The 26675-nt window shown below is 41.4% G+C and overlaps 1 protein-coding gene and 1 non-coding gene across 2 annotated transcripts in view; one reads left to right on the top strand and one right to left on the bottom strand.

Annotated features, from left to right (window-relative positions):
* Positions 1-2713: 2713 nt before the first annotated feature.
* The window catches only part of CTTNBP2 (cortactin binding protein 2), a 169820-nt gene continuing 145858 nt past the window's right edge, over positions 2714-26675 (bottom strand). The window contains 10 exon segments of the mRNA XM_055420804.2: positions 2714-3573; positions 3575-3762; positions 7317-7418; positions 8392-8524; positions 10299-10362; positions 14985-15167; positions 15523-15722; positions 18590-18768; positions 22846-23033; positions 23204-23356. Of these exon segments, the coding sequence (XP_055276779.2) occupies positions 3522-3573; positions 3575-3762; positions 7317-7418; positions 8392-8524; positions 10299-10362; positions 14985-15167; positions 15523-15722; positions 18590-18768; positions 22846-23033; positions 23204-23356 (1442 nt within the window). The 3' untranslated portion in view covers positions 2714-3521.
* On the top strand, positions 20429-20535 carry LOC129552895 (U6 spliceosomal RNA). The gene has a single exon (XR_016037109.1). It is a non-coding gene; the product is annotated as a U6 spliceosomal RNA (small nuclear RNA).

Below are 26675 nucleotides of genomic sequence, written 5' to 3'. Positions count from 1 at the left end.
GTGAAGAGGAACTCAAAAGCCTCTTGATGAAAGTGAAAGAGGAGAGTGAAAAGGTTGGCTTGAAGCTCAACATTCAGAAAACAAAGATCATGGCATCTGGTCCCATCACTTCATGGGAAAAGATGGAAAAAGAGTGGAAACAGTGTCAGAGTTTATTTTTTGGGGCTCCAAAATCACTGCAGATGCTGATTGCAGCCATGAAATTAAAAGACGCTTACTCCTTGGAAGGAAAGTTATGACCAACCTTGATAATATATTAAAAAGCAGAGACATTACTTTGCCAACAAAGGTCCGTCTAGTCAAGGCTATGGTTTTTCCCGTGGTCATGTATGGATGTGAGAGTTGGACTGTGAAGAAAGCTGATCGCCGAAGCATTGATGCTTTTGAAGTGTGGTGTTGGAGAAGACTCTTGAGAGTCCCTTGGACTGCAAGGAGATCCAACCAGTCCATTCTAAAGGAGATCAATCCTGAGTGTTCATTGGAAGGACTGATGCTAAAGCTGAAACTCCAATACTTTGGCCACCTCATGCGGCGAGTTGACTCACTGGAAAAGACTCTGATGCTGGGAAAGGTTGGGGGCGGGAGGAGAAGGGGACGACCGAGAATGAGATGGCTGGATGGCATCACCGACTCTATGGACATGAGTTTGAGTGAACTCCGGGAGTTGGTGATGCACAGGGAGGCCTGGCGTGCTGTGATTCATGGGGTCGCGGAGAGTAGGACACGACTGAGCGACTGAACTGAACTGATGTATGAGGGCGGAAACTAGGAACATTGTATTGTTATCTTATTTTAATGCTCAAGGACAACTTGTAGGGTTGTCATGATCCTATATAACTATTGTGGAATCTGGGTCAAAGAGATTAATTGACTTGTCTTAGGTCACACTGATAATAAACATTAGTACTTAATTTAGTCGCAAAGCTGCTGCTGCTGCTGCTAAGTCACTTCAGTTGTGTCCGACTCTGTGCGACCCCATAGATGGTAGCCCTCCAGGCAAGAACACTGGAGTGGGCTGCCATTTCCTTCTCCAATGCATGAAAGTGAAAAGTGAAAGTGAAGTCACTCAGTCATATCGACTCTTCGCGACCCCATGGACTACAGCCTACCAGTCTCCTTCGTCCATGGGATTTTCCAGGCAAGAGTACTAGAGTGGGTTGCCATTGCCTTCTCCCCAGTCACAAGGCTATATAATACCAAAGACCTTTTTACCCCTGAAGCACCCTGACCCTCACCACTAATGGTATTGAGCTTCAAAGACTTATGTCCATGACCCTCAGAAAGTTATATTTGACATCACAGTCCAGTGCTTACATCCGTGTATCTACATAATTAAAAGCTTCACAAAAAATTCTTTTATTGACTGTGATACCATGATGTGCTCTGATATTTTCTGCTCTATCCTATTTTCAAAAAATGGTAGTTGTGATTCCCTAAATTGATAAAATGACCCATTACTAGGTTTTCATATGTATTTTGAAAACTCCTAATCTAAATGCCCTCTTTAGACATTTTGCAATCTACTATCCAATTATGTAAGTATACGTGTTGATTTACTAACCAATCAAAACTACATGGATAGGTTACTCATCTTAATAATGTATTCCAAATTTGTTTTTTCTCTTTTCTGGTCCTTGAATATAATAATGAGATCTATATCTTCAGAAAAATTGATAATATAAAACAATGCCTTATCACTAAAATAAAATTCAATATAATCTAAGGTGTATATTAGCAAGACAACATGCAGCAGAGCCACCTCAGTCTAGGTATGTTGGTCTATGATATAGAGAACATTGAGCTTTGTCCCCAAGATTAATGTCTTTCTGTGAAACACTTGAGAGTATCAAATACCACCAGGGCACCAAGAATTTAAGTCCAGCTCAAAGGCCTTATTGTGTTCAAGCCTAAGACTGTTTCTTCCAGCCCTTCTCTCTCCTACTTACCCTTAGTCCCTTGCTGCAGTTCTGCTTCCCGTTACAAGGTCCATGCTGTACACCCATGGATGGCAGAGATGAAGCCTGGGCTGACAGGTACTGGAACTGGTCTCCTCCTTGATTCCTCCTCCACTTCACTATACAGTTTTTAAAAGGTACTTGCAAAATGTAATATAGTTTTCATGCACACGTGTATACTTTAAATAACCATTCTGGCCAAGAAAGGACTTTAAATACTCTAAGATAAGCAAATGATTGTTGGTATAGAATTATACTTTTTTTTGGTAAGTATGAAAAATTTGTTTTCAATGAGCACCTTATTCCAAGAGCTCCACTGAAATGTTTATTTTAGTTTAAACCAACTAATACTTTGTAACAAAAGTCTTTCTCTGACTAGCTACTGAAATACAAACATGGAGGACCAGTTTGCTGCTGCTAAGTCGCTTCAGTCATGTCTGACTCTGTGCGACCCTAAAGACAGCAGCCCACCAGGCTCTCCCCGTCCCTGGGGTTCTCCAGGCAAGAACACTGGAGTGGGTTGCCATTTCCTTCTCCAATGCATGAAAGTGAAAACTGAAAGTGAAGTCACTCAGTCGTGTCTGGCTCTTCGTAACCCCATGGACTGCAGCCCACCAGTCTCCTCCATCCATGGGATTTTCCAGGCAAGAGTACTGGAGTGGGGTGCCATTTTAAATGGCTCTAAATTGAACACAAGTATCTTTTGCATGATAAACTACTAACAGCAATAGATAAAGACTACAGCAAAGTTATTTCACTAATTCAATATTTTATTTGGTGTCAAGGCATATAACTTTTAGTTATTGTCATTTCATTAGTAATTTGAGAAGGAAGTCTAGAAAATATCAATTGTGCCACTAGAAGAGGGAGTTAACTATTTATTGAAGCATTTACAGTTATTCTTTTTTATATCTACTTAGGTACAAAACTTTTGTAAGAAAGATAACACTTTTATTGCATTATATAAGTTCATATTTACAGGAGTCATAATGCAAACTCATAAGCATAAATATACATGATGCAACCATTAAAAGTTTTGAAACTGAAAACTAGAGTTTAACAGGCAAAATACTTAATATGGCTTTTAAGAAAAGTAACTGTTTATAAATGATTTGTTATTGCCCCATTCTAGTCGTTTCTCATCAAATGAACATAAAATTATGATCTCTTTAAAATGCTAATGTTATCTAAGCCAATGCTGTACACATTTTTAATGTAGTATGCAATGATGCATAGCTTTCTTCAATGTACATATGTACAGATATACAGTACACAGACAGCTGTTTTAATACCCCTGAACATCTTGAGTAAAACTATTATGACTTTTCTATTATAAAACTACTTGAAAAGTGGGTATAACTTCTTGGTATTGCAGTTCAATGTGACAGAATTGGAAAAAAAAAAAAGTTGGTTATAAATACATTCTTTACAAAAAATTGAATAGTGGTCCCGCACTCATACTTTATATTGCAGTGAAAACATTTGATTCATTTAAAGGTATTTACATCTTGTTGTCCTTGGTTTCTGTGTGAAATATACAGAAGAATGAGAACACTGTAGGCAGGCCTATTTGTTAGATTTTTCCACTTGTTCATTTTTGCGTAGGTTCCAAATCTCTTGAGTTGTTGTTTATTTCTGTTTGCCTTGTATTACTGCTGCTGCTGCTTCTTTTGGTGTTCTGGGAACACTGGGTGACTTTGCTTCTAGGAACAGGAAGAAACGATTTAACTCTTGAAACACCCAACTCAATCTTCGGTTTACTGTTGCTGCATCCGGTCGTTTGATGGCTGCTGAGAGGACTGACCTCCTGTAAGAAAGGAAAACAGAACAGCTTAATTTGACATTGTTCCCAACTTCTGTGATCGGTACTAACTTCCTCCTCTCTGTCCCTGTACAAGTATGTATGAGTTTCTCCCTTAACACAGGTTCTCATGGCGGGGGGGGGAAAGACAGGGCAGGAGAGAAGTTGAATGCTTAATGTCCTACAGACTCACTGTCTGATCTCCACTAGGTGCTTTGTGGTATGCCAGATACAGGAGTCAGTGAAACTAGTGCCTGAGTCTGGAGTCTCCTCGTCAACAGAAGTTGTATGAAGTCTTCAGTTCAGTTCAGTTCAGTCGCTCAGTCGTGTCCGACTCTTTGCGACCCCATGAATCACAGCACGCCAGGCCTCCCTGTCCATCACCAACTCCCAGAGTTCACTCAAACTCATGTCCACAGAGTCGGTGATGCCATCCAGCCATCTCATTCTCTGTTGTCGCCTTCTCCTCCCGCCCCCAATCCCTCCCAGCATCAGACTCTTTTCCAGTGAATCAACTCGTCGCATGAGGTGGCCAAAGTATTGGAGTTTCAGCTTTAGCATCAGTCGTTCCAATGAACACTGAGGATTGATCTCCTTTAGAATGGACTGGTTGGATCTCCTTGCAGTCCAAGGGACTCTCAAGAGTCTTCTCCAACACCACACTTCAAAAGCATCAATGCTTCGGCGATCAGCTTTCTTCATAGTCCAACTCTCACATCCATACATGACCACGGGAAAAACCATAGCCTTGACTAGATGGACCTTGGTTGGCAAAGTAATGTCTCTGCTTTTTAATATGCTATCTAGGTTGGTCATAACTTTCCTTCCAAGGAGTAAGCGTCTTTTAATTTCATGGCTGCAGTCAGCATCTGCAGTGATTCTGGAGCCCCAGAAAATAAAGCCTGACACTGTTTCCCCATCTATTTCCCATGAAGTGATGGGACCAAAAGCCATGATCTTCATTTTCTGAATGTTGAGCTTCAAGCCAACGTTTTCACTCTCCTCTTTCACTTTCTGCCATAAGGGTGGTGTCATCTGCATATCTGAGGTTATTGATATTTCTCCCAGCAATCTTGATTCCAGCTTGTGCTTCTTCCAGCCCAGCTGAGGAAATCAAACTGGACTACTCCAACCAAATAATTTAAGCAGTTCTACAATGCAACACTTTTACCTTGAGTGTGTCACTGAATTTTTCTGCCTTTAGATCTAACTGGACTATTCATATTCTGAATGTTTATCAGACAAGCCCTGTTCTTGGTGCTTGGCTTATAGTAGAGAATGTAAAAGGGCACCATCCTTGTGCTAATGGAGCTTCTGCTGTAGTGAATTGTTTCCTGGTGATGAGTCTGTAACTAGGAAGCTCAAGATCTTTATTCCTGGAAACTGCATGCTAGCATTCTTCTAGTCCTTCTGATCACCTGGTCCAGGCCTCTTTTTGCCCATGAGGAAACATAGTTGGATATGTGAGTGCGACTCATGATGCTGCAATAAGACCTTTTACTCATAGTGTTTTCCCTGATCGTGAGTTCACTTGGGTAGGTCCCCCTTGATGTTTACCAATCAGCAGAACTGAACTCAAGTGAGTGGTCAAGTGGGAAAGGAGGAAGGGTGAACATGGACATGGGGAGGTGTAGAGGATGGTCTGAAATAGTAAATTAAATGTAAACATAAGTTATGTGAAGTTCAAGGACATAATTTGGAAAGAAATGGGGTAGAAAATGTGAATGATGGATCAAAGCTGTGTGCTAGAGAACAGATCTAAGCCCTGATTGCACATGAGAGTCACCAAGGAGCTTTTAAAAACTCCAACGTCCAGGCTGTACCTTAGACCAATTATATCAGAACCTCTAGGGCATGTGGTCTGGGTATAAGGGATTAAAAACCAAATCTTCAAATAGTTTTCATGATGCAACCAAAATGGGAATTTCTGCTTTAGGGAACTGAATTTTCATCTCCATAAGAAGAAAACATTTATTATTATATATTCTATGGATGATTTAAATATGTATTTATGTAAATATGGACTTTTCTGTTTAAGAAGGCTGGCTGACATGCTGCCTGATTAACAGGCCCCTCTCTGACCGCATAGGAGAAAGTGATTTCAGCTAACACAGAGAGCTTTTCCTCCTAAAGGGAATTACTTCCTGATAACAGAATAAACTGGGCATCTAACCAAGAAATGCTCACTGCCTTTATCAGGATAGAAAAGGCCTGAGCCTGTGAAAGGTTCGGGACTCTGGAAAATGCCAAATGAGTGCTACTTCGCCCTCTGGTGGCAGGTTCTAAGAAAACAACTAATCAGGGAATAGTCCTTAGAATGCTCAGTGGGCAAAGAAATAGAAGGCAGGCCCAAGGAATGCGTTCTGAAACATAGTTCAGGGACAGCCCCTGAACAAAAATATATTCCAGCCAGAACCCGAATTATCAGCAGGGACCCCAGGTGTCACCTCCTCAGTCATTCTTATCTGCTCCCAACTGTGCTTTTGCTGTGCTTCTAAGCCATTGGGGGTGGGGAGGGGGGATGGCAAAGAGGAACAAATACTATACAGAGTAAGCCAGCCAGCTCATGCTCTTCTCTGTAGATCGTCATGTTGTATATTTTTATATAAGACCCCAGCCTTGTTACTATTTCCCCCAACACACACAGCTCGCACAGCTTCACAGGAAACTAGTCAGGACTGAAACCTACTTGAAGCTGTGAGAGAGCAGGGGACGGGAGCCCAGGGCTGTCAGAGGAGGATTAATAATGGGACAGTCTAATCCTGCTCCTTGCACTCCCTCTCCCCACAGGTCTGTGTCAGCTGCCATGGGAGGGGACGTGAACCACAATGGACATAGCTTGGTGAGCAAACCACACATTATCAAATACGTCTTACAAAACTGACTGCCTCACAAAAGCACTACTGGGTAAGAAGTATTTTTACTGTTTCTGTTCACTCAGTAGCACCATACGGGGCCATCTCTCCTTTGGTATTTATTAACCAATCATAAAAGTTACTTCAAGAGAGTAAGGAACTCTGTGGGAATCCTGGCTCTTCTACTGGCCATTCTGATTTGCTTGCAAAGGACATTCTGTCTCTGAAAATGCATGGTATGGGAAGTTCAAGTAAATCAGAGGGAGATTTTTATGTATGTGTAGATCTTTCTGTTATCACTCAGCACTTTGCTATAATTAACTCCAGTTTTCCAAAATGGTGCTCAAAATAAATTCAATGTTCCATTTTAAAATACAGCAAAGAAGAGAGACATTACATTAGTTCTAGGTTTGGCATAAACTAGTGAAAACAAATAGAAGAGACAGTCAAAATTTTGGAATGCAATTTTTTGGCATCAGATAGAAGCGGGGGAAAGTAATGCTTTTCTATGTGATTCCTTCAAGCTATTAGCCAAATAGTACTTTTTTTCTAACCTTGATTACCTAGTGAACACTTACGCCTTTATCCTGATTATATCCCTGATATAGTGTAAAAGTAACTTTGTAATGCACATTGAAAGATTTGTAAAGTCAATTTCACAACAATCCTCCTTTGTCCCATTTTGGAGGGAAAAGGGACACTTACCTTTTGTGACACTGGCATTCTTGGATTATTAATAGTTGCTGAAAACACAGGGTTGTTTCCTGAACTATCAAACCTCCTTAAATCATCCCTGGAATCAGCAATCTGGAAAATACACAGTTTGATTATCAAGTCATGCTTTCACAGGTAAACTGTGACGTACTCAAGGTAAGATGTAAAGTCACCGTGGAAAACCCACAGTGAGAAGCGCGGTCCTTGTCTTACTGTCAGAAGCTTAGGTCTTAAAGTGCTCACATAAGGACTTTAAGCTTTCATGTGAAACTAACAGCAAATGCATGAGACATAGTTTCTAAGGAAAAAAAAAAAAAACAAAAACTTGGCACAAAATGAAAGGATATAACGTTTGGAAGATTTTTCATTGTAACCTTATTTTCCCAGGGTTAACTATTTCGACTCACTTCCAGCAAGATTAAATAAGCAAGTGAGTTTTTTATCCCGAGTAGACTGTCCAAATACAACAGGTGAGTTTTGGGGTAGAACCTGCACAAGTTTTAACTACCTTCCCCCCCGCTTTCAAGGAAAAGGCATTTATCAAGGAAGCCTGGTAAAATTTGCTGCAGATATCAGAGTGTAAAAACAGGTTGAACTTGATGCTGTTAATGCTTCAAGATTTTGGGTCATTGATTTCCATCTTTGGATCTCAAATTTCACAGTTTAAACAAATTACACAGGCCACTTATTTTTCTTATAAGTAAAGTTGTTCCCCTCTGCAGAATGCAAGTCTGCTGTCATGCTCTTACTGATTGGTGACGGCCAAAGTTAGGAATATGGAAAGGAAAAGGTGGTATTGGTTTAATTTGTGGTAACATAACACATGCAACTTTCACTTTGGGTTTTTCAGAGAAGCTGTGCTAAATAGAGTTTCCTTGTTGTATAAGTGGTTTTTGTTTGGAAGGAAGGACTTTTCTAAGCAAGGTAATGGAAGTTTTGATTTGGAGCATTAATCATACTATTCGATAAGGGATTTCTCTCAGGGAAAGAGCTATGATGTGGCTCCAAGAAGTCTGTCTGCTGCTGGGGGAGCCACTCAATGCCCTCTCCGCTGTGTCCTGCTTACCTTGCTTATATCAGATTCAGATTTGCTAGAGCACATGCTCTGAAGTTCCTTGACAAGATCTGCTTCATCATCCGAACCCAGAGAGAGTCTTTGATCCAGATTCAATGTCAATGACAGATCATTCTCTAAAGACCTACCACAGAGTTCAGAAAAGAGTTTTTCAAATTCAGAGCAACCATCCAACTTTCAGTATGGAAACCTAGACCCCACACTTTTCGGGGGGATTTCTGGAGCAAAAAAGTTTTTAACATCCTTTAAAGGCATCCATAAATGTCACTTTATACAACGACCCATTTCCATCTGATTTTGGTAATTCCCAGTGAGAATTCTCAATAGGATAACATTTTATTACACAAAGAAATCCACTCTGACTTACAACATTCTAGTCTTCTTACTCTTCCCTTTCCTTCTCTGTCCCCAAGTATGACATTAAACATGCTGGTGTAGGGGGCAGTGTGACAATGGAGTAAATGTGAATTTATCACTTTTTATTAGCAATGTGATCATAGGTCGGGTTTCCTCTTTATACCAACACCTCAGTTCCTGGGTGCCCTTCTCTCTATTAAATGCCTTATGCTACATCATAGGGTTATTACAAATACTATATAGGCTGTTGAATACAACAGATCTAACAGTGGGCCTGGCACAAACAAGCATGTGACACAGATTCATTGACCCCTACCCCTCTTGTAATTCTGTGAACCAGGGTCCTAAATGTCACCTGCCAAGTTACAGGGTACACCACTTACTGGCTAGACGGAGAAGGCGATGGCACCCCACTCCAGTACTCTTGCCTGGAAAATCCCATGGGCGGAGGAGCCTGGTGGGGTGCAGCCCATGGGGTCGCTAAGAGTCAGACACGACTGAGCGACTTCACTTTCACTTTTCACTTTCATGCATTGGAGAAGGAAATGGCAACCCACTCCAGTGTTCTTGCCTGGAGAATCCCAGGGACGGGGGAGCCTGGTGGGCAGCCGTCTATGGGGTCGCACAGAGTTGGACACGACTGAAGCGACTCAGCAGCAGGGACCTATTTACAAACTAGCTAAGCATTTTTATTCTATGATAAATCTTTATTTCAGTTTACAACTCTGGAAGCATAATCGACAATTCCTTAGGAGCAGCATGAGGAAAAGTGTAAGTCATGTTATGTTTCTGTAACTCTACCATTAAAATCATCATTCTTCTAAAGCCTGTTTCAGTTCAGTTCAGTCACTCAGTCGTGTCCGACTCTCCGCGACCCCATGAATCACAGCACGCCAGGCCTCCCTGTCCATCACCAAATCCCGGAGTTCACAACTCATGTCCACAGAGTCGGTGATGCCATCCAGCTATCTCACTCTCGGTCGTCCCCTTCTCCTCCCGCCCCCAACCTTTCCCAGCATCAGAGTCTTTTCCAGTGAGAGTTCACAAATACAGGATTTTACCATATCTTTGTGAACTGTATTAATAATAACTATCAAATTTGATAAAAAATGAAGTCAATGATATTTCTAATCTTTCATCAAACTAAAAGCAAAATAAGCTTTATATTTTTTTAGATTTCATTCATTCAATTTCAGCTTAATACTAGCATCTGAATTACCTCTGCTGCTTTTTAAAAAATTATATTAACAGCGTAACAGTTGCACAGACTAATGCTTCCCAGGGGGCACTAGTGGCAAAGACCCCACCTGCCAATGCAGGAGACATAAGAGATGAGGGTTTGATTGCTGGGTCTGGAAGATCCCCTGAGGGCAGGGCGACCCACTCCAGAATTCTTGTCTGGAGAATCTGATGGAGAGAGGAGCCTGGCGGGCTACAGTCCATGGGGTCGCAAAGAGTTGGACACGACTGAGGTGACTTAGCACACACACAATAAGAATATGTACTGTTTGTTATGAGTTAAATCTGCAAGGGAAACTTACTTTTGGTTTGACAGTGAAGCATTCCTGTTACAATTCAGCTGTAATATAGTGTTACTTTTGATACCTGTTTAAAGAAAAAAATGTAGTCATTTCCATAGAATGTCCTTGTGCATCTTGAACTCTGTTTTTAAAAGAAATAGTGTCTAGATTCTGATGTATTTTCATGTTGTTTTTGGATTAAATCCATCTCTTGAGGCCCTGTGGAAGCCTAGGGAATGAGCAATGACCTCATGTATATTTATGACTAAAATCAGTACAACTCACACCACCTGAGGCTCAATTCAGGAATCCTCAGCTCGGCTTTCATCAGTGGATCCTATTCTAACCAGGCAAGTCCCCACATCCTTATGCCTTTGTTCTCCAAGTGCCTAAAAGAGGGTTAATACCTGCCTTTTGAAGATGGTAATCCCTTTATGTCCCTTTGTTTGCCTTCCAAGGGATCCTGACTGTGTAGACCCAATGCAGTTTTTGATGTATGGGCCCCATGATTTATTACAGTGCAGGTGGCTTTAGCGGTATAGAAACTTAACTTTTGATTGCTTTGCATTTTACAGAAAACTAAATAGGAAAAGTAAACAAAAAGTCACAGCATTAAAACAAATACTGCATATCATACCAATGTTTTTCTAACTGCAAATTTCAACCCATTTTTAAAAAACAAAGAGAATAGGAAACACTTGATTGCACAGCTTGTACGTAGTAAATATATAAATTGGTATCCATTTACAGAGACATGCAAATGCATAGGTCTGTGTGTACTGGTCAGGTTTTAAAATACATTTCTCACTGTGGCTTATGGTCAAAAGTTTGAGAAATACTAAACCATTTTAGACTCAAAATGTCTTTCTATAATATTCTACATTTTATAAATGCGTTAATACAGCTGCTTCTGAGTAGATTCTAAAATTGTATGAAAGAATGATTTTGAGAAGTCTGTCGAATTTGGTATATCCTGATTAAAAGCAGATCATCAGAAGGTCTCTACGTTTCCTCATCCATACTTTTGTCCTTACTGTCAGAAAACGTCAATTAGTAGCTTTCCCCTAATTAGCACAGAAGTGCCTCAGCTTGGACTCTGCCCTCCAGAAGCAGTGACCATCATCTCAGCTTGGTTTAGGTCAGGACAGAAAACGGCAGTGTCTTTATGAAATATTATGAGCTTCCCTAGCACTCTGCATGGAATGCAAGAGAGTTCTATTTTGGTATTTTTTAAAACAATGATGTCCAAAAATATCAACCCAAACATTGTTGTAATAATTTTGTATGAAGTGGAATTATTGGACAAGGTGACTATTATAAAAAAAATTACAACTAGAGGCATGCCCACCTTTGGCTGTTAACCAACCAGTGGTTTATTCACCTAAACCCTGGCCAATGCATTTTATAAATCTCTGTGTTGATGTCAAACTATGGTTGCATACAATTTTATTCACCTCTCAATTAAATTTTCCTGTTTGAAAGAACATTTGATATATTCACTAGTTCTGCAACTAATATTACAAATTTTAAATAATTTATAATTCAACTTTTTGCTAAATATATGTTTCCAAGTTAGATTTATCTCCATAATACTGTTTGAAGTTCATATTCATTTTATGGATTTTGTCTGACAGCTCTACAGTATTGATAATGCTTATTGTTTAGGTACTCACTTAGCTCAGGAAAGCAGTTGGTCCTGAATCCTACAGGAATTCTAATCAACTTGGAAGTGACACAGTGAAGAGCCTGCATAGGTGTCCTTATTTGAGTACCAGGATTATTATGAGTGGCACACTGACGAAAACAGCACTGGACTCATAAGAAAAAAAAACATGGATTGCAGAACCCCCCGTTTGTAGGAGAAGTGGTTTGGAGCAGGTGATCAAGGGGATCTGAGTCTCAATTTTGCCATCTGTAAATGGAGATGACAGTCCTTATTGTCGAGCTCCTTTGGATACTTTCAAAGGATAAACAGGTATAATCCTTGTTACCGAAAGCCAGCTGAGGGAGTCTCTTTGCTCTATTGGGGGGCTACAGTCTAATGATTTTATTCCCTGAAGCAAACACTCTAACTTTAGGAAGTAAGGGCAAGCCTTGGAGATCACAATGTATCCTATTATAAATAACACTTCCCTTTACAATGAGAGTTTATGTATTTTTTTCAGTGACTATCCATTCAATTACTTTAAAACTTATTACTTATGTGACTTTAAGTCACAACTTATGATCACATACTTGGGGTAATCACAGAACTCTGGCATGTATTGATATAGCTAAAATCACATTAGTTTTTATTAAAAATCAATACAATCTTCCATATGAAAAATATGGTAACAAAAGCAACTTTCTATTTTAAGAAATCTAGGATTTTTGACATCATATTCCTTTCACTTAAGAACCCCACTACTGTAAAGCTGCCATGTGTGCCTGCCTGCTAAGTTACTTCAGTCATGTCTGACTCTTTGCGACCCCATAGACCGCACCCCACCAGGCTACTCTGTCCATGAGATTCTACAGGCAAGAATACTGGAGTGACTTGCCATTTAGAACAGTGTGGGGTACAAGGGGCTCCTGAAGACGTAAAGTTAATTACATGTATCAGAAATCCATAATGCATATGAGGTTGGAACATCTTTTTCATTCTTACTCAAATATAATATCTTTTAGGGGAAGATACGAACAAAGCTAGTGGAGGTGATGGAATCCCAGTTGAGCTATTTCAAATCCTAAAAGATGATGCTGTGAAAGTGCTGCACTAAATATGCCAGCAAATTTGGAAAACTCAGTAGTGACCACAGAACTGGAAAAGGTCAGTTTTCATTCCAATCCCAAAGAAAGGAAATGCCAAAGAATTCTCAAACTACCGCACAATTGCACTCATCTCTCACACTAGTAAAGTAATGCTCAAAATTCTCCAAGCCAGACTTCAATAATATGTGAACCATGAACTTCCAGATGTTCAAGCTGGATTTAGAAAAAGCAGAGGAACCAGAGATCAAATTGCCAACATCTGTTGGATCATCGAAAAAGCAAGAGAGTTCCAGAAAAACATCTATTTCTGCTTTATTGACTATGCCAAAGCCTTTGACTGTGTGGATCACAACAAACCGTAGAAAATTCTTCAAGAGATGGGACTACCAGACCACCTGACCTGCCTCTTGAGAAACCTGTGTGAAGGTTAAGAAGCAACAGTTAGAACTAGACATGGAATAACAGACTGGTTCCAAATCGGTAAAGGTGTATGTCAAGGCTGTATATTGTCACCCTGCTTATTTAACTTATATGCAGAGTACATCATGAGAAATGCCAGGCTGGATGAAGCACAAGCTGGAATCAAGATTGCCAGGAGAAATATCAATATCTTCATATACGTGGATGATACCACCCTTATGACAGAAAGTGAAGAACTAAAAAGCCTCTTGATGAAAGTGAAAGAGGAGAGTGAAAAAGCTGGCTTAAAGCTCAACGTTCAGAAAACTAAGATCATGGCATCTGGTCCCATCACTTCATGGCAAATAGATGGGGAAATAGTGACAGACTTTATTTTCTTGGGCCTCTAAATCACTGCAGATGGTGACTGAAGTCATGAAATTAAAAGACGCTTACTCCTTGGAAGAAAAGTTATGACCAACCTAGACAGCATATTAAAAAGCAGAGACATTACTTTGCCAACAAAGGTCTGTCTAGTCAGAGCCATGATTTTTCCAGTAGTCATGTATGGATGTGAGAGTTGGACTATAAAGAAAGCTGAGCACCGAAGAATCGATGCTTTTGAACTGTGGTGTTGGAGAAGACTCTCTTGAGAGTCCCTTGGACTGCAAGGAGATCCAACCAGTCCATCTGAAAGGAAATCAGTCCTGAATATTCATTGGAAGGACTGATGCAAGGAACTGAGTCATTTGAAAAGACCCTGATGCTGGGAATGATTGAAGGTGGGAGGTGAAGGGGACAACAGAGGATGAGATGGCTGGATGGCATCACCAACTCAATGGACATGAGTTTGAGTGAACTCCAGGAGTCAGTGATGGACAGGGAGGCCTGGCGTGCTGCAGTCCATGGGGTCACAAAGAGTGGACACGACTGAGCAACTGAAGTGAGGGAGGATATTTAAACAACTGATTATCCTAATATCAAAGCCAAAAGGAATAGGTCTAATAGTTTATTAGAATGAAACTCTGTGGTGGAGGGATTTTTATCTCCTGTTTTCACTGCTCTATTTCTAGTGTTTAGAAGAAACCTTGGTACATGGTATACATCTCATGTAGGAAGAAACATGTAAAACTGACTCACTTATAACCACCTTAAACTGGTATTAAATATGTCTATAATCAAATAACACATATTTCCAAAAGTTTAAGGTTCACTTCTGAATGCACATTTGCATATTTCTTTCTTTTTATGTGTTAGCTTTTATTACATAATTGTGTGAATCCCAAGAAAATCAAATTGACGAAAAGCAGATGATCATTAACATGGTAAATATAAATTTAATTTCAGAATTCTAGCATGAATGGTTGTTTTTTTTTCAGGTAGGAGACTCTCAACTATTTGTGGAATCACAAATACCTACCACATGCTTTATTCCATGAAAATACACATTGAAATCCTCAAAAGTTTGCTTTGTTGAATGCACAGTGATAAACATAAAGCACACTGGCATTCAGAAACCACCTCATGGGTACACATGTCTCATGCCTGCCCCCTTACCTTCTTCACTCAAGTCTGGCTTTTTCCAGTTGGGTGAAGAGAACCGGCCAGACTTCCTGCGAGGACTGGTGCTCACCTTTCTCCAGGCACCACTCTCTCTCTTCTTGCTGCAACTGCTGTAACTTGAAACTAAGGACAGAGGGAAGCTTCCTCCTTTGAAATCAGCTGTATGCTGGTCCAGCTCTGAAACAGCATAAACCACATTTTGCCAGGACAGAAGCAAGAGCGCAGTCACAGAGTCAAGCAAAATCCAACATTTCTAACACTTAAAGAAATAGCCTCTTCAAAATCAGGGGCCTATCATACCCAAGCAGGGGTTTGTCAACCAGCAAACATTACTTTGAAGTCTGTATTTAAACATGAGCCAGTAATTAAGAGAGAGCAAGTGAGTGAGTTTTAAAGCAGTGCTGTGCAACGTCCATTACATGGAGATAATCTCACTTGTTACAAAGAGAGAAAATAGAGTTCCCTAAAAGCCAGTTCAAGCAAGCATTACATAATAGCGAATTTCCTCTTCTCCCATCATATACCCACATACCTGCTCTCTGGAGGGGACAGCCATGCAGAACAGCTTTATTAAGCAAAATGCTGAGAGCAGCTCTAACCACAGCCTGCTGCCCTTGGCTAGGGTTTTTAGTTGTTTGTCCAAGGCCGGGCTGTCTTTTCACAGAGGCTCTTGACAATATTGCTTCTTGAACTCTGGGTGCAATGACAGCATTCCATAGCTTAGACATCCACCTTCCAAGAGAGGGTTCACAGTTAGGACCCAGGCTCCCAGGAATCACACACAACTCGACCCAGGACAGAGCTGAAGACCCTGAACAAAGCCTAAGTGTCTCTATGGATAAGCTACCTTTCCCAGTTTGTTTCGGAATAAGTGAAAGTATCCAACACCAAAGCAGTTTGAATGTGCCTTACAAATAACAATGTATTTCTAATGAAACTATTTACCTGTTTCTGTTTTTCTTTATAAGATCCTGGAGCACTGGAGTGCTGAATAAATGAATGCACAAATAAATATGTGCAAAGGGAAAAATACATGGAAAACTTTACAGACTAAAGAAATCTGGGGGAAAAAAAGATTTCCTGAAAGTCTGTGTCTAAATAGCTTAAACTTATTTGCCATTTTCCTTACTAAGACACATATGTTTTAGTATTTCTGTAATTGGAATACATTGTATGATCACTGGCAAATTAAATCTTCCTGCCCAATGGCAAGCCACTCCAGTACTCTGGCCTAGAAAATCCCATGGATGGAGGAGCCTGGTAGGCTGCAGTCCATGGGGTCGCTAAGGGTTGGACACAACTGAGTGACTTCACTTTCACACATTGGAGAAGGAAATGGCAACCCACTCCAGTGTTCTTGCCTGGAGAATCCCAGGGACGGGGGAGCCTGGTGGGCTTCCGTCTATGGGGTCACAGAGAGTCGGACATGACTGAAGTGACTTAGCAGCAGCAGCCCTGCAGGGGCTTGGTGTCTACACATTGCAGGTAAGCCCTGAAAAGAGGGAGGGGGTCAGCCAGCCAGCCTCAGGTGGACTCTGCATTAATAGCTGCAGCTGCTGCAGGGCTTTAATCCAAATTTAGAGCACTCAATGCCAATCAAAATTCCTTCAAAAAAGATTATATTTTGTTGTATCATTAAAAAACAGTTAATACCATTAAAAACTGTAGACAAAACTACATCACCTAGAAAAGGAATGTTTTCAAAACTATTAGATATTGGCATAAGCCTTTCAAGACTGTTAAAACTATTAACCAGTATCAAGCTTCTCTGTTAATGTAGAGTGACATGTAATTCATGAAGAAAAAAAAAGAGCAAACAGTTACTCCTAAAGGTGCTGAGGAGGTAAAGATATAAGCTTTGGCTTAAAAAAAAAAATAGAAAATTTTAAAAAGGCAGTTCCTTAATACGGCTGTTGGGAGATAAGTTTCCATGACATTTCTGTATTCTCATGTCAGCTGTTGTCCTGGATTGTCTTTTCAAGGATGTCAGCAGTGTACACAGACTTGGGAAGTAGAGATAATATCTCCTTCTGGAGCAGAGGGCAGATTGTTTCCTGACCAGGATGATGAAAGTTATGATTCCTTCCAGGGCAAAGGGTGGGCAGATTTACCAGCATCTCCCATTAGAAGATGGGGTGATTCCCAAACTCGTAGTTCCACAGCTTTGCTGCTAAAGCCAGCATCCACCTGGACTGCTACGCATCCACCTGTGGGCCCTGAGGAGCTGGGGAAACCACTGCAGGCAGTGCAGATAGCTGGGCTGCGGCTGTGCTCCCAGTGATGAGGAGCTGGCCTCTGACCCAGCATCCTGCACCCAGCCGGCTAACCTGTCAGCTTGCAAATAGGGTACAAGTCTCAGAGCCTCTAGTTTTTGACAGTGACTGTGCTGTAGACAGGAAAAGCCAAATATGGCTCCTAAGAATCTTGAGATTCTGGATGTAAGGGGAAAAAAAGGCTCAGATGTAATCATGATACTGAAAGAATCAGGTAATTATATGAATAAACATACTGCTTTTTAACAAGAAATTACTATGTATTTTTTTAATACAGTACTCCTCCCTCAGTTAGCTGTTATTAAGTTGATAGTTTGTGTTACAATGGAGAAGATATTTTACTTGCATCCCTTGCTTTCCAAAATAGATTTCTGCCCAGGATGCCAGAAAGTACAGAATCAAATCTAACAAGCGAATCACAGAACCCTTACTAAGGAAGTTGGATGGTGACAAATTCTTTCCTCCTTTCAATTTCCTTCTGATATTCTATATCATTAACCTTTCTGCATGTATATTTTTATAAGCTGCTACAAAGGAAAATATAGTAAGTTTATAAGTCTACCCTGTCCATGGAATTCTCCAGGCAAGAATACTTGAGTGGGTAGTCATTCCCTTCTCCAGAGGATCTTCCTCACCCAGGCCTCCTGCATTGCAAGCACATTCTTTACCACCTGAGCTACTACTCATATAAGTGTATAAGTATCATTAATAAAAGAACAAACTTTTCAATTCATCAGTAGAATGTGCTTTTTTTTGGTTACAGGGTACTTGACTGAATTTCTTATGTGGGCCTTCCTCAGGAGACATTGCACAGCAAGCAACATAGGGATCTGATGAGTTTTGAAAACAGAGGAAACCTATGATCTATCTCAGTTCAGTTCAGTTCAGTCGCTCAGTCGTGTCCGACTCTTTGCGACCCCATGAATCACAGCATGCCAGGCCTCCCTGTCCATCACCAACTCCCGGAGTTCACTCAAACTCATGTCCATCGAGTCGGTGATGCCATCCAGCCATCTCATTCTCTGTCGTCCCCTTCTCCTCCCGCCCCCAATCCTTCCCAGCATCAGAGTCTTTTCCAGTGAGTCAACTCGTCACATGAGGTAGCCAAAGTATTGGAGTTGAGCTTTAGCTATCTAGTCTTAGCAAAAACTGTTTCCTTAGGAACTGCCCAACACACAAGTCATGGTCATCCTCTGACAAGAGGGCAGGGCTCCTCTTTCCATGTTGATGACAGGAGTGGCATAGCTTTCTCACTGTCAAACATTCCCAACTGGCCAGGGCTCTACTTTAAATACTTAAAGGCAAAGAAGGACCAATGACACTTACTTCACTGTTGCTTGGGCGTGCCCTGGGATTACAGGACAAGACAGGAAATACTTTGGCCCAAGAAGTGCTTCCGGTGTGCCCAGGCGGGCCAGGCACGAGTTGAGCTGGTGCCACACGGCTAGGGCCCAGTCGACTGTTTTGCACACGGGGTCGCAGGGAGAGGGCACCTGACCTCTGAACTGGAGACAGAGAGGAGGAAGACAGGGGCTTGGGTTAGAACAGTGCTCACTGTCCTTTGTTGCTAACTATCTAAAATTAAAGCTATAGAAGCTGTAGCCAGATCTGATCTTACCTTCACTTGGGGTGGGTGAAAGAGGGATTGGGTAATAACATACCCTGTTACGTGTGTTAGCGTGAGATATAGATCTATAGTTTGTTACATCAAATGAAAGGTGCAGAGAGACACCCTGGATGAGGTATCTTACTTGGATGAATTCTTAAACATCAGTGCTAGAAGAAATCACTTTTCACATGTGTATAGAATATCTCACAAGGGCGTGCAGATAGTAGGTGTTCAAAAAAGGATTTTGAATCAATGAAATAAAAATGACATTAAATATTTTAATATGGATAAGTGATAAGATGGCATATTGGAATCTATGGCATTTTCACTTTGTCTTATTTTTAATTTCCCTAGAGAAAAGTCTCAGCTAAAATGCTAACTTAAAATGTACACAACTCTGCTAGCATAAAGATGTTTTCAAATTTTAAAATGTGCAAATTTTAAGTAATACTGTGTGACACACATGGTTGAATGGGAGCAATTCTTTTTAGAATTATATCTTATATAAGAGTCCCTTTTAGGTACTACAGAGGATTCACAAAAGGACAAAGATTTATATACTATGAAGAGAAAGCTCTCAAATATTTAGAAGTCGGATATAGCAATTAATTATTTTTATAAGAAACACATTCATGTAAACCTCTACTTTACCAAGGAATTATGATATTAAGACTGAGGATAATATGTGAATGTTTGTATATCCTACATCAAGGGATAGAATTTGGTGTAGAAAAAAATGCAAGAGTGGCTCAGTGAATCTAGCAGCTTCATTAAAGTGACATCACTGTGTCACATGAGGCTTTGGGATCTGTTATAATGTCCCGTTTTTTTCAAAAGAGGATCATACTTCTCCCACGTTCTCTGATAGTCTTCCAGTGAAAATGAGATCTTAGGCTACAATTAATAGTTGAGTATTAATTTCCTTGGCTTTCCCTGGTGGCTCAGACAGAAAAGAATCTGCCCGTAATGCAGGAGACTCAGGTTCGATCCCTGGGTGGGTAAGATCCCCTGGAGAAGGGAACGGCAACCCACTCCAGTATTCTTGCCTGGAGAAGTCCATGGACAGAGGATCCTGGTGGGCTACAGTCTGCGGGGTTGCAAAGAGTCAGACACAACTCAGTGACTAACACTTTTTTTCGCTTTCAATCTCCTACTAAAGAAGGTACAATTATTTTTTATCAAATACTAGAAGCTTTGTCTTCTCCAAAAAAGATCTGTTTACTTTTATTCCTGTGAGAAACTGGAAGAAGAAATTTTGATCACATGCCAGTGTGCTTCTAAGCGCCCCCAAAGATTCGGTTCCATCCTGCAGTTACAAGATTTCTGTTGTTTGCAGTTGTCTTCATTCCTAGTGTACACCTACCCCAGGAATCCATTTTATTAACCTACTTGAAGTGATTCCTGGTAAATTAAACACACTACCCTTCCGCCCCACTTTCTGTTCCTCCCAGCACACCCCACTTGCCCATCCTCAAACACAATGGAGGAAAGTGGAGAGCTTGAAGATTAGAACTTTCCTTTCAAAATAAGTAAAATCAGTCCTTTTCAAACTATGTTTACCAGAGAGCCGGAAGATGGAGAGGGTTAGGGAAGATTTCAAGGAAGATTAGCATGGCCCCTGCGCAAGAAAGACACAGAAATTTGTGAAGCAGTCCGTGTTTTTCTCTTAGATAAATCAGGCACTTTGCTGTGTCAATGTAGGTTCCTCAATGAAAAAATGCAGCCTTCCGGTGAGAATGGGGGAAGCTATGCATATCTGAGGAGCAATGGTACTTGGGAAATCTCTGTATCTCCCTTTCAATTTTATTGTAAACCGAAAACTGGTCTAAAAAAGTCTTTAAGAAAAATACTGGTATCTTTTGCAGTTCTTTAGGTGAGTTTTTTAGCAGTAAGATTTAAATATTAATAGTGATGAAGTTAATGGAAGCATCAATGATTTGAAAAGCTACAAAACCCATGACTGTCTTTATCTCACCTTTTCTTCCTACTGGCTGAGGTCATATAATAGATGTGCTTTGGTCAAAAGCATATATTTATGATCAGGCAACTGACTTTAGCAGAGCTTGGGGCAGACGATTTCCGATTCAGTTAGGAACTTCAGGTACTAATTGAAATCACCGCTAGTAGGGACTGTTCATTGAATTACCAAAGGCATTCCCGCCGCACCCTCTCCCTCCACCACCACTCAGCCCTCCTCTATGAATGCATGTACATTCAGATGCTCTAACACAACAGACTCAGAGATTTGTTCAGGAGCTTGGTGGAGCGCTCTGGTGTTGGGAAGATAGCTCTAGCCAAGGTCTATGGCAGAAGGATGGGCATGAAGCCAGTTCTGGTTAATGAACCATTAAGGGCAAGTCTTCTGATTCTGGGAGTTTCAGAAAAAGATGCTGTCCTCCCTGATAAGGAGGCAAAAGAAGCCTAAGTTCCCTCTCCGCACAGCACGGCATCCTGCTCCCTACCTGTGAACAAATCTGTGTGAGGGTGTGCTGCCTGAAGCCCTGCAGAAGCCAGGCAGTCCTGAAGAGAGGCCAAGAGATTAACCCAGACCTGGGACCTAACATGAAGGTGTGAATGGACATCAGCAATACCGACTGCAAGGCCTCTGGTTATGTAAGGGAAAAAAGACTCTTTTTGTGTGTGAAGCAGCTAACAGTGGGGTGTCGTATTACCTACAGCTTAAACTCCTCTGCTGATACAATAAAGATCCTGTCCTCCAAGTGTGGCCCACTGTGCAAGATTAAACAATAAAATCTTGCTAAATCGAGCTCTTTTATTTCAAATCCACCCTGATACTAGCTACTGGCCTAATTTAAGAATATGACATTAGAGAATAATGTGCTCAATTTGGTAAGCACTAAATTAATTTTGTTATTTTGACAGAATGCAGAATATTTACAATGAAGAATCACTAAAAGTGATTATTCTTCTTAAAAATGTGTCAACAGAGATTTCTAATTTTATCATATGACTTTTTACTAGTTACTATAGCGCAATGTATGGAGAAGGCAATGGCACCCCACTCCAGTACTCTTGCCTGGAAAATCCCAAGGACGGAGGAGCACAGTCCATGGGGTCACTAAGACTTGGACATGACTGAGAGACTTCACTTTCACTTTTCACTTTCATGCATTGGAGAAGGAAATGGCAACCCACTCCAGTGTTCTTGCCTGGAGAATCCCAGGGACGGGGGAGCCTGGTGGGCTGCTGTCTATGGGGTTGCAGAGAGTCAGACATGACTGAAGTGACTTAGCAGCAGCAGCATAGCTCAATGTAACAAATATTAAAACTAGCTTGAATAGATGGATAATGAAGGCTCCAAGGAAACAGTAGCTTCTCCTTAAGAAGAATGATTAATTTTCTAATCTAGTCTCAGATAGCAATTAAACTCAGGGAGACTCCTTGAGAATGGTTAATAAAATAGTAAAATCTATCTGCTTTTTTGGGGGGGAGATCTTAGTTTCCCAACGAGGATCAAACCTGCATCCCTTGCACTGGAAGCTCAGAGTCTGAACCACTGAACCACTAGGGAAGTCTATTTGCTTTTTTTTTTTAATCCTTAACATAGTACAGGTACTGCTATGAGTTTTACATGCATTATCCTATTTAACCCTTAAAGTATTAGTCGCTCATTTGTGTCCAACTCTTTATGACCCCATTGACTGCAGCCCGCCAGGTTCCTCTGTCCAAAGGATTTTCCAGGCAAGAATACTGGAGTGGGTTGCCTCCAGGGTATCTTCCTGATCCAGGAATTGAATCCGAGTCTCCTGCAAACCCATATCTCCTGCACTGCAGGCAGATTCTTTACCGTCTTAGCCACCAGGGAAGCCCCACTTGACCCTTGCCTATCCCCAATTTTTATTTGCCAGAAGCCACACAGTAAGTGGCAGAGCTCAAGCCCAGGTTGCCTGATAGCAATGCCAGGGAATGTCAAGGACCCTCTCCCAACAATGGGCTGTGTGTGGTCTGTTACCTTATTCACAACCTTCCTCCTGAGGAACCTCTGCAGCAGCCCCTGCATGGGCTCGCCGTCCCAGCGCAGCTGCACCCAGCGGAAATGCTGCTGCACCAGCAAGTCGGAGCCCTGGAGACAGGCCTTGGCGATGGTTCCCATCAGAAAGCAATTCTCATGAAAGTAGTAGCATTCAGACATTCCGTTTCCTAAAACAAACCAAAGCAGCAGTCCAACGTCAGGAAACCATAGTCGGGAACAAGTTCGAAGAAGTAAAGGAAAGACGGCCATGAAGCGTAACGTGTGCTCCAGGGGACAGAGAGATTAGAAAGCTCTTACAGCAGCTGGCTTCTTGGGGTGGTATGTCCACTATCTTTACCTTTTTGGAAGGTATAGGGGCTTTCAGTGCTGTGATTTTCCAGAGGTCCCAAAAAGTCCCCCAGTAACTCAGACAATGAAGATTTTTCCAGGTTCTCTAAGATGATAATGATTTTCTTGTTAGTAGGAGATTGTTTCACTGGGATCAGACACGCTGTGGTCAAAACAGAAATTTAATGATTAAAATGTATCAATGATTAAACAGTAAAATGACAGAAATGTACAAATTGGCAAAAGTTTCAGTTCAGTTCAGTTCAGTCGCTCAGTCGTGTCCGACTCTCTGCGATCCCACAAATCACAGCACGCCAGGCCTCCCTGTCTATCACCAACTCCCGGAGTTTACTCAAACTCATGTCCACAGAGTCAGTGATGCCATCCAGCCATCTCATTCTCTGTCGTCCCCTTCTCCTCCCACCCCCAACCTTTCCCAGCATCAAAGTCTTTTCCAGTGAGTCAACTCGTCGCATGAGGTGGCCAAAGTATTGCAGTTTCCGCTTTAGCATCAGTCCTTCCAATGAACACCCAGGATTGATCTCCTTTGGAATGGACTGGTTGGATCTCCTAGATGTGACACAGTGCTCTGACATGTCTGGGAAAGTACAAGGACTCTGGCAAACAGTTTGGAATGACTGAATACAGCTGAAGATACCCCCCCCCCACACACACACACACAAGGATCCAACACTAACTAGTTCCATAACAGATCCCAGATGGAATCAACCCAAATGTCCACCAACAACAGAATAGAAAGGATGTTCGTACAATGGATTAGAAAATGAATATATTGTAGCTACAAGCAGCCACATGGAAGACTGTCACAAATGATATCAGTTCAGTTCAGTCGCTCAGTCGTGTCCGACTCTTTGCGACCCCATGAATCGCAGCATGCCAGGCCTCCCTGTCCATCACCAACTCCCGGAGTTCACTCAAACTCATGTCCATCGAGTCGGTGATGCCATCCAGCCATCTCATTCTCTGTCGTCCCCTTCTCCTCCTGCCCCCAATCCCTCCCACCATCAGTCTTTTCCAGTGAGTCAACTCTTCACATGAGGTGGCCAAAGTATTGGAGTTTCAGCTTCAGCATCAGTCTTTCCAATGAACACCCAGGACTGATCTCAAGAAACAAATCACGCAAAGATACAAACAGTATGACACCATCATTTAGAGTTCAAACCAGCAACATGAAACATATACTTTAGGAATTCATAGACAGTAAAACAGTTTTTAAAAAGCAAAGAAATGATTATAAAAGTGAGACTAGTGGCTGCCTCCAGAAGGAAGGGTTTGTGAACAAGGCTGGGGCGTGTGGGCCCATTCTGGAAGCTAGGGATGCTCTATTCTTGACCTGGTCAGTGGTTAAATTATCATTTTAAATTATTCACTGATCTATAAAAATAGGTAGTATATATTTTATAGATGGATATTTCAGAATACAAAGGGTCAAAATTCTTCAATGAGGATTGAATCCTTTGTATTAATTTTAATAAATTAATCCTTTAAATTACACATATGTAAAATGCTCATAAAATTATGGAGACAGGACCTCAGAAACAAGCAGATCCCTTCTTTCATTTCATAGATCTCAGAGATGTTAAGGAGATTTGACCAAGGCTTCAGAAACAGTGATAAAGAAGGACCACAATCTGGGTCTTGTGATTCTTATTTTAGGGGTCCTCACACTAAAGACAGGGGGCCTGAATTGCATAAATGGAAAATTATTATTATATGTATTAGACAAACTGGTAGATAAAACATAACTGAAAGATTGCCTGGGCACCTGCTAAGCACTCAAATGTTGTTAATATGGTAATTGAAATACATCTATAATACTTGCTAGATAGCAATGAATAAAAAATTTATATCACCTTTTAATATTTTAGAAGATTCTAAGATGCCCTAGTCTTAGCTAAATTAACCTTGAGAAAAGATCAATTTAGAATACTCAGCAGTGATTTTGACAAGTAATTCCACTTTTCACAAACACTTATGATAGTACATCATACCCATTCCGCCTCCATGTTTCTATAGACACAAATTCATTGTCACTTTCAAGAGAACTCCTTTAACACTGTAAATTAATCTCTTCTGAGACTGAAATAACTTTTCTGGATGCCACAAAGCTTTAAAAACTAAAAGACCAGAAACAAAACCAGCTGCCTCTCCATCGAGTTGTTTCTGTGGGGGTGGGCACACTAGCATTTGGCATGTGCCACATCCCCTTCAACACAGCTATTCAGTAAAGAGTGCTAACACATTTTGTGCTTCTCAGGGTCAAATGTTATTTCAGAACTACATTTATTATGGAAGTATGATGGCTTTACAAGCTCAGCTGGTAAAGAATCCGCCTGCAATGCAGGAGACCCCAGTTTGATTCCTGGGTCAGGAAGATCCCCTGGAGGAAGGCATGGCAGCCCACTCCAGCATTCTTGCATAGGGGCATTCCATGAACAGAGAGGCCTGGCAGGCTATAGTCCATGGGGTCGCAAAGAATCAGCTATGACTGAGTGACTAAACACACATGATAAACCTATAGTTTTTTTAAAAATAATAATGATAAGCTAACAAATCTTTTATACCCAGTGATTAAAAAAAAAGGTTGAATGGTTTATGTATCTGCTTTTTGGTAACTAAGGACTGAAGGTCTCCAGTTTTTCCTTGATCTAGGTAAGCGTACAGCTAGTTCTAGTGGCCTTGAAGCTGCTACATCCAGCTAGAATGTGTCTGCAGGAACATGTAATTTGTTATTTAGTTGCTGAATCATGCCCAGCTCTTTTGTGACCCTGTGGACTGTAGCCCATCAGGCTCCTCTGTCCATGGGGTTCTCCAGGCAAGAATACTGGAGTGGGCTGCCATGCCCTCCTCCAGGGGATCTTCCCGACACAGGGATCAAACCCACATTTCCTGCACTGGCAGGCGGATTCTTTACCACTGAGTCACCAGGGAAGTGTTTGGCTAGTTCTAGTAGCCTTAAAGCTGTGCATCCAGGTAGAATGTACCTACAGGAACATGTAATTACATCTTAACATGTCTTCCACTGCCCCCTTGCTCTGTGTAATGTGCTAAGCACTATGGCATGCTGCTGCTGCTGCTGCTAAGTCACTGTGTCCGATTCTGTGTGACCCCATCAAAGGCAGCCCACCAGGCTCCCCCATCTCTGGGATTCTCCAGGCAAGAACACCGGAGTGGGTTGCCATTTCCTTCTCCAATGCATGAAAGTGAAAAGTGAAAGTGAAGTCGCTAGAGGTGACTGATTCGAACTAGGGGAATGCGGCATTTTAAACGACCCATTATGAAGAATGGCATCTTGACAGATCGCAAGAAGGCTTTCTAGGTCTAAGAAATGGCACAGGCGGAAGAATGGACTCCAGACAGGGCTCAGTCCTTGAAGGGACTGGAACCTCAAACTAAGGTTAAGTAGTTTCAAGAGTGGCAAGAAGGCGAGCTCAAAGCTCCAGTCAAGATGGGCTGGGAGC

Source organism: Moschus berezovskii, chromosome 3, assembly GCF_049115385.1.
Source record: "Moschus berezovskii isolate FMDL1 chromosome 3, NW_MosBer_1.0, whole genome shotgun sequence".
NCBI classification, from domain to species: Eukaryota; Metazoa; Chordata; class Mammalia; order Artiodactyla; family Moschidae; genus Moschus; species Moschus berezovskii.
Note: the sequence above shows the minus strand (reverse complement) of the source record. Positions and strands in the feature narration are given on the sequence as shown.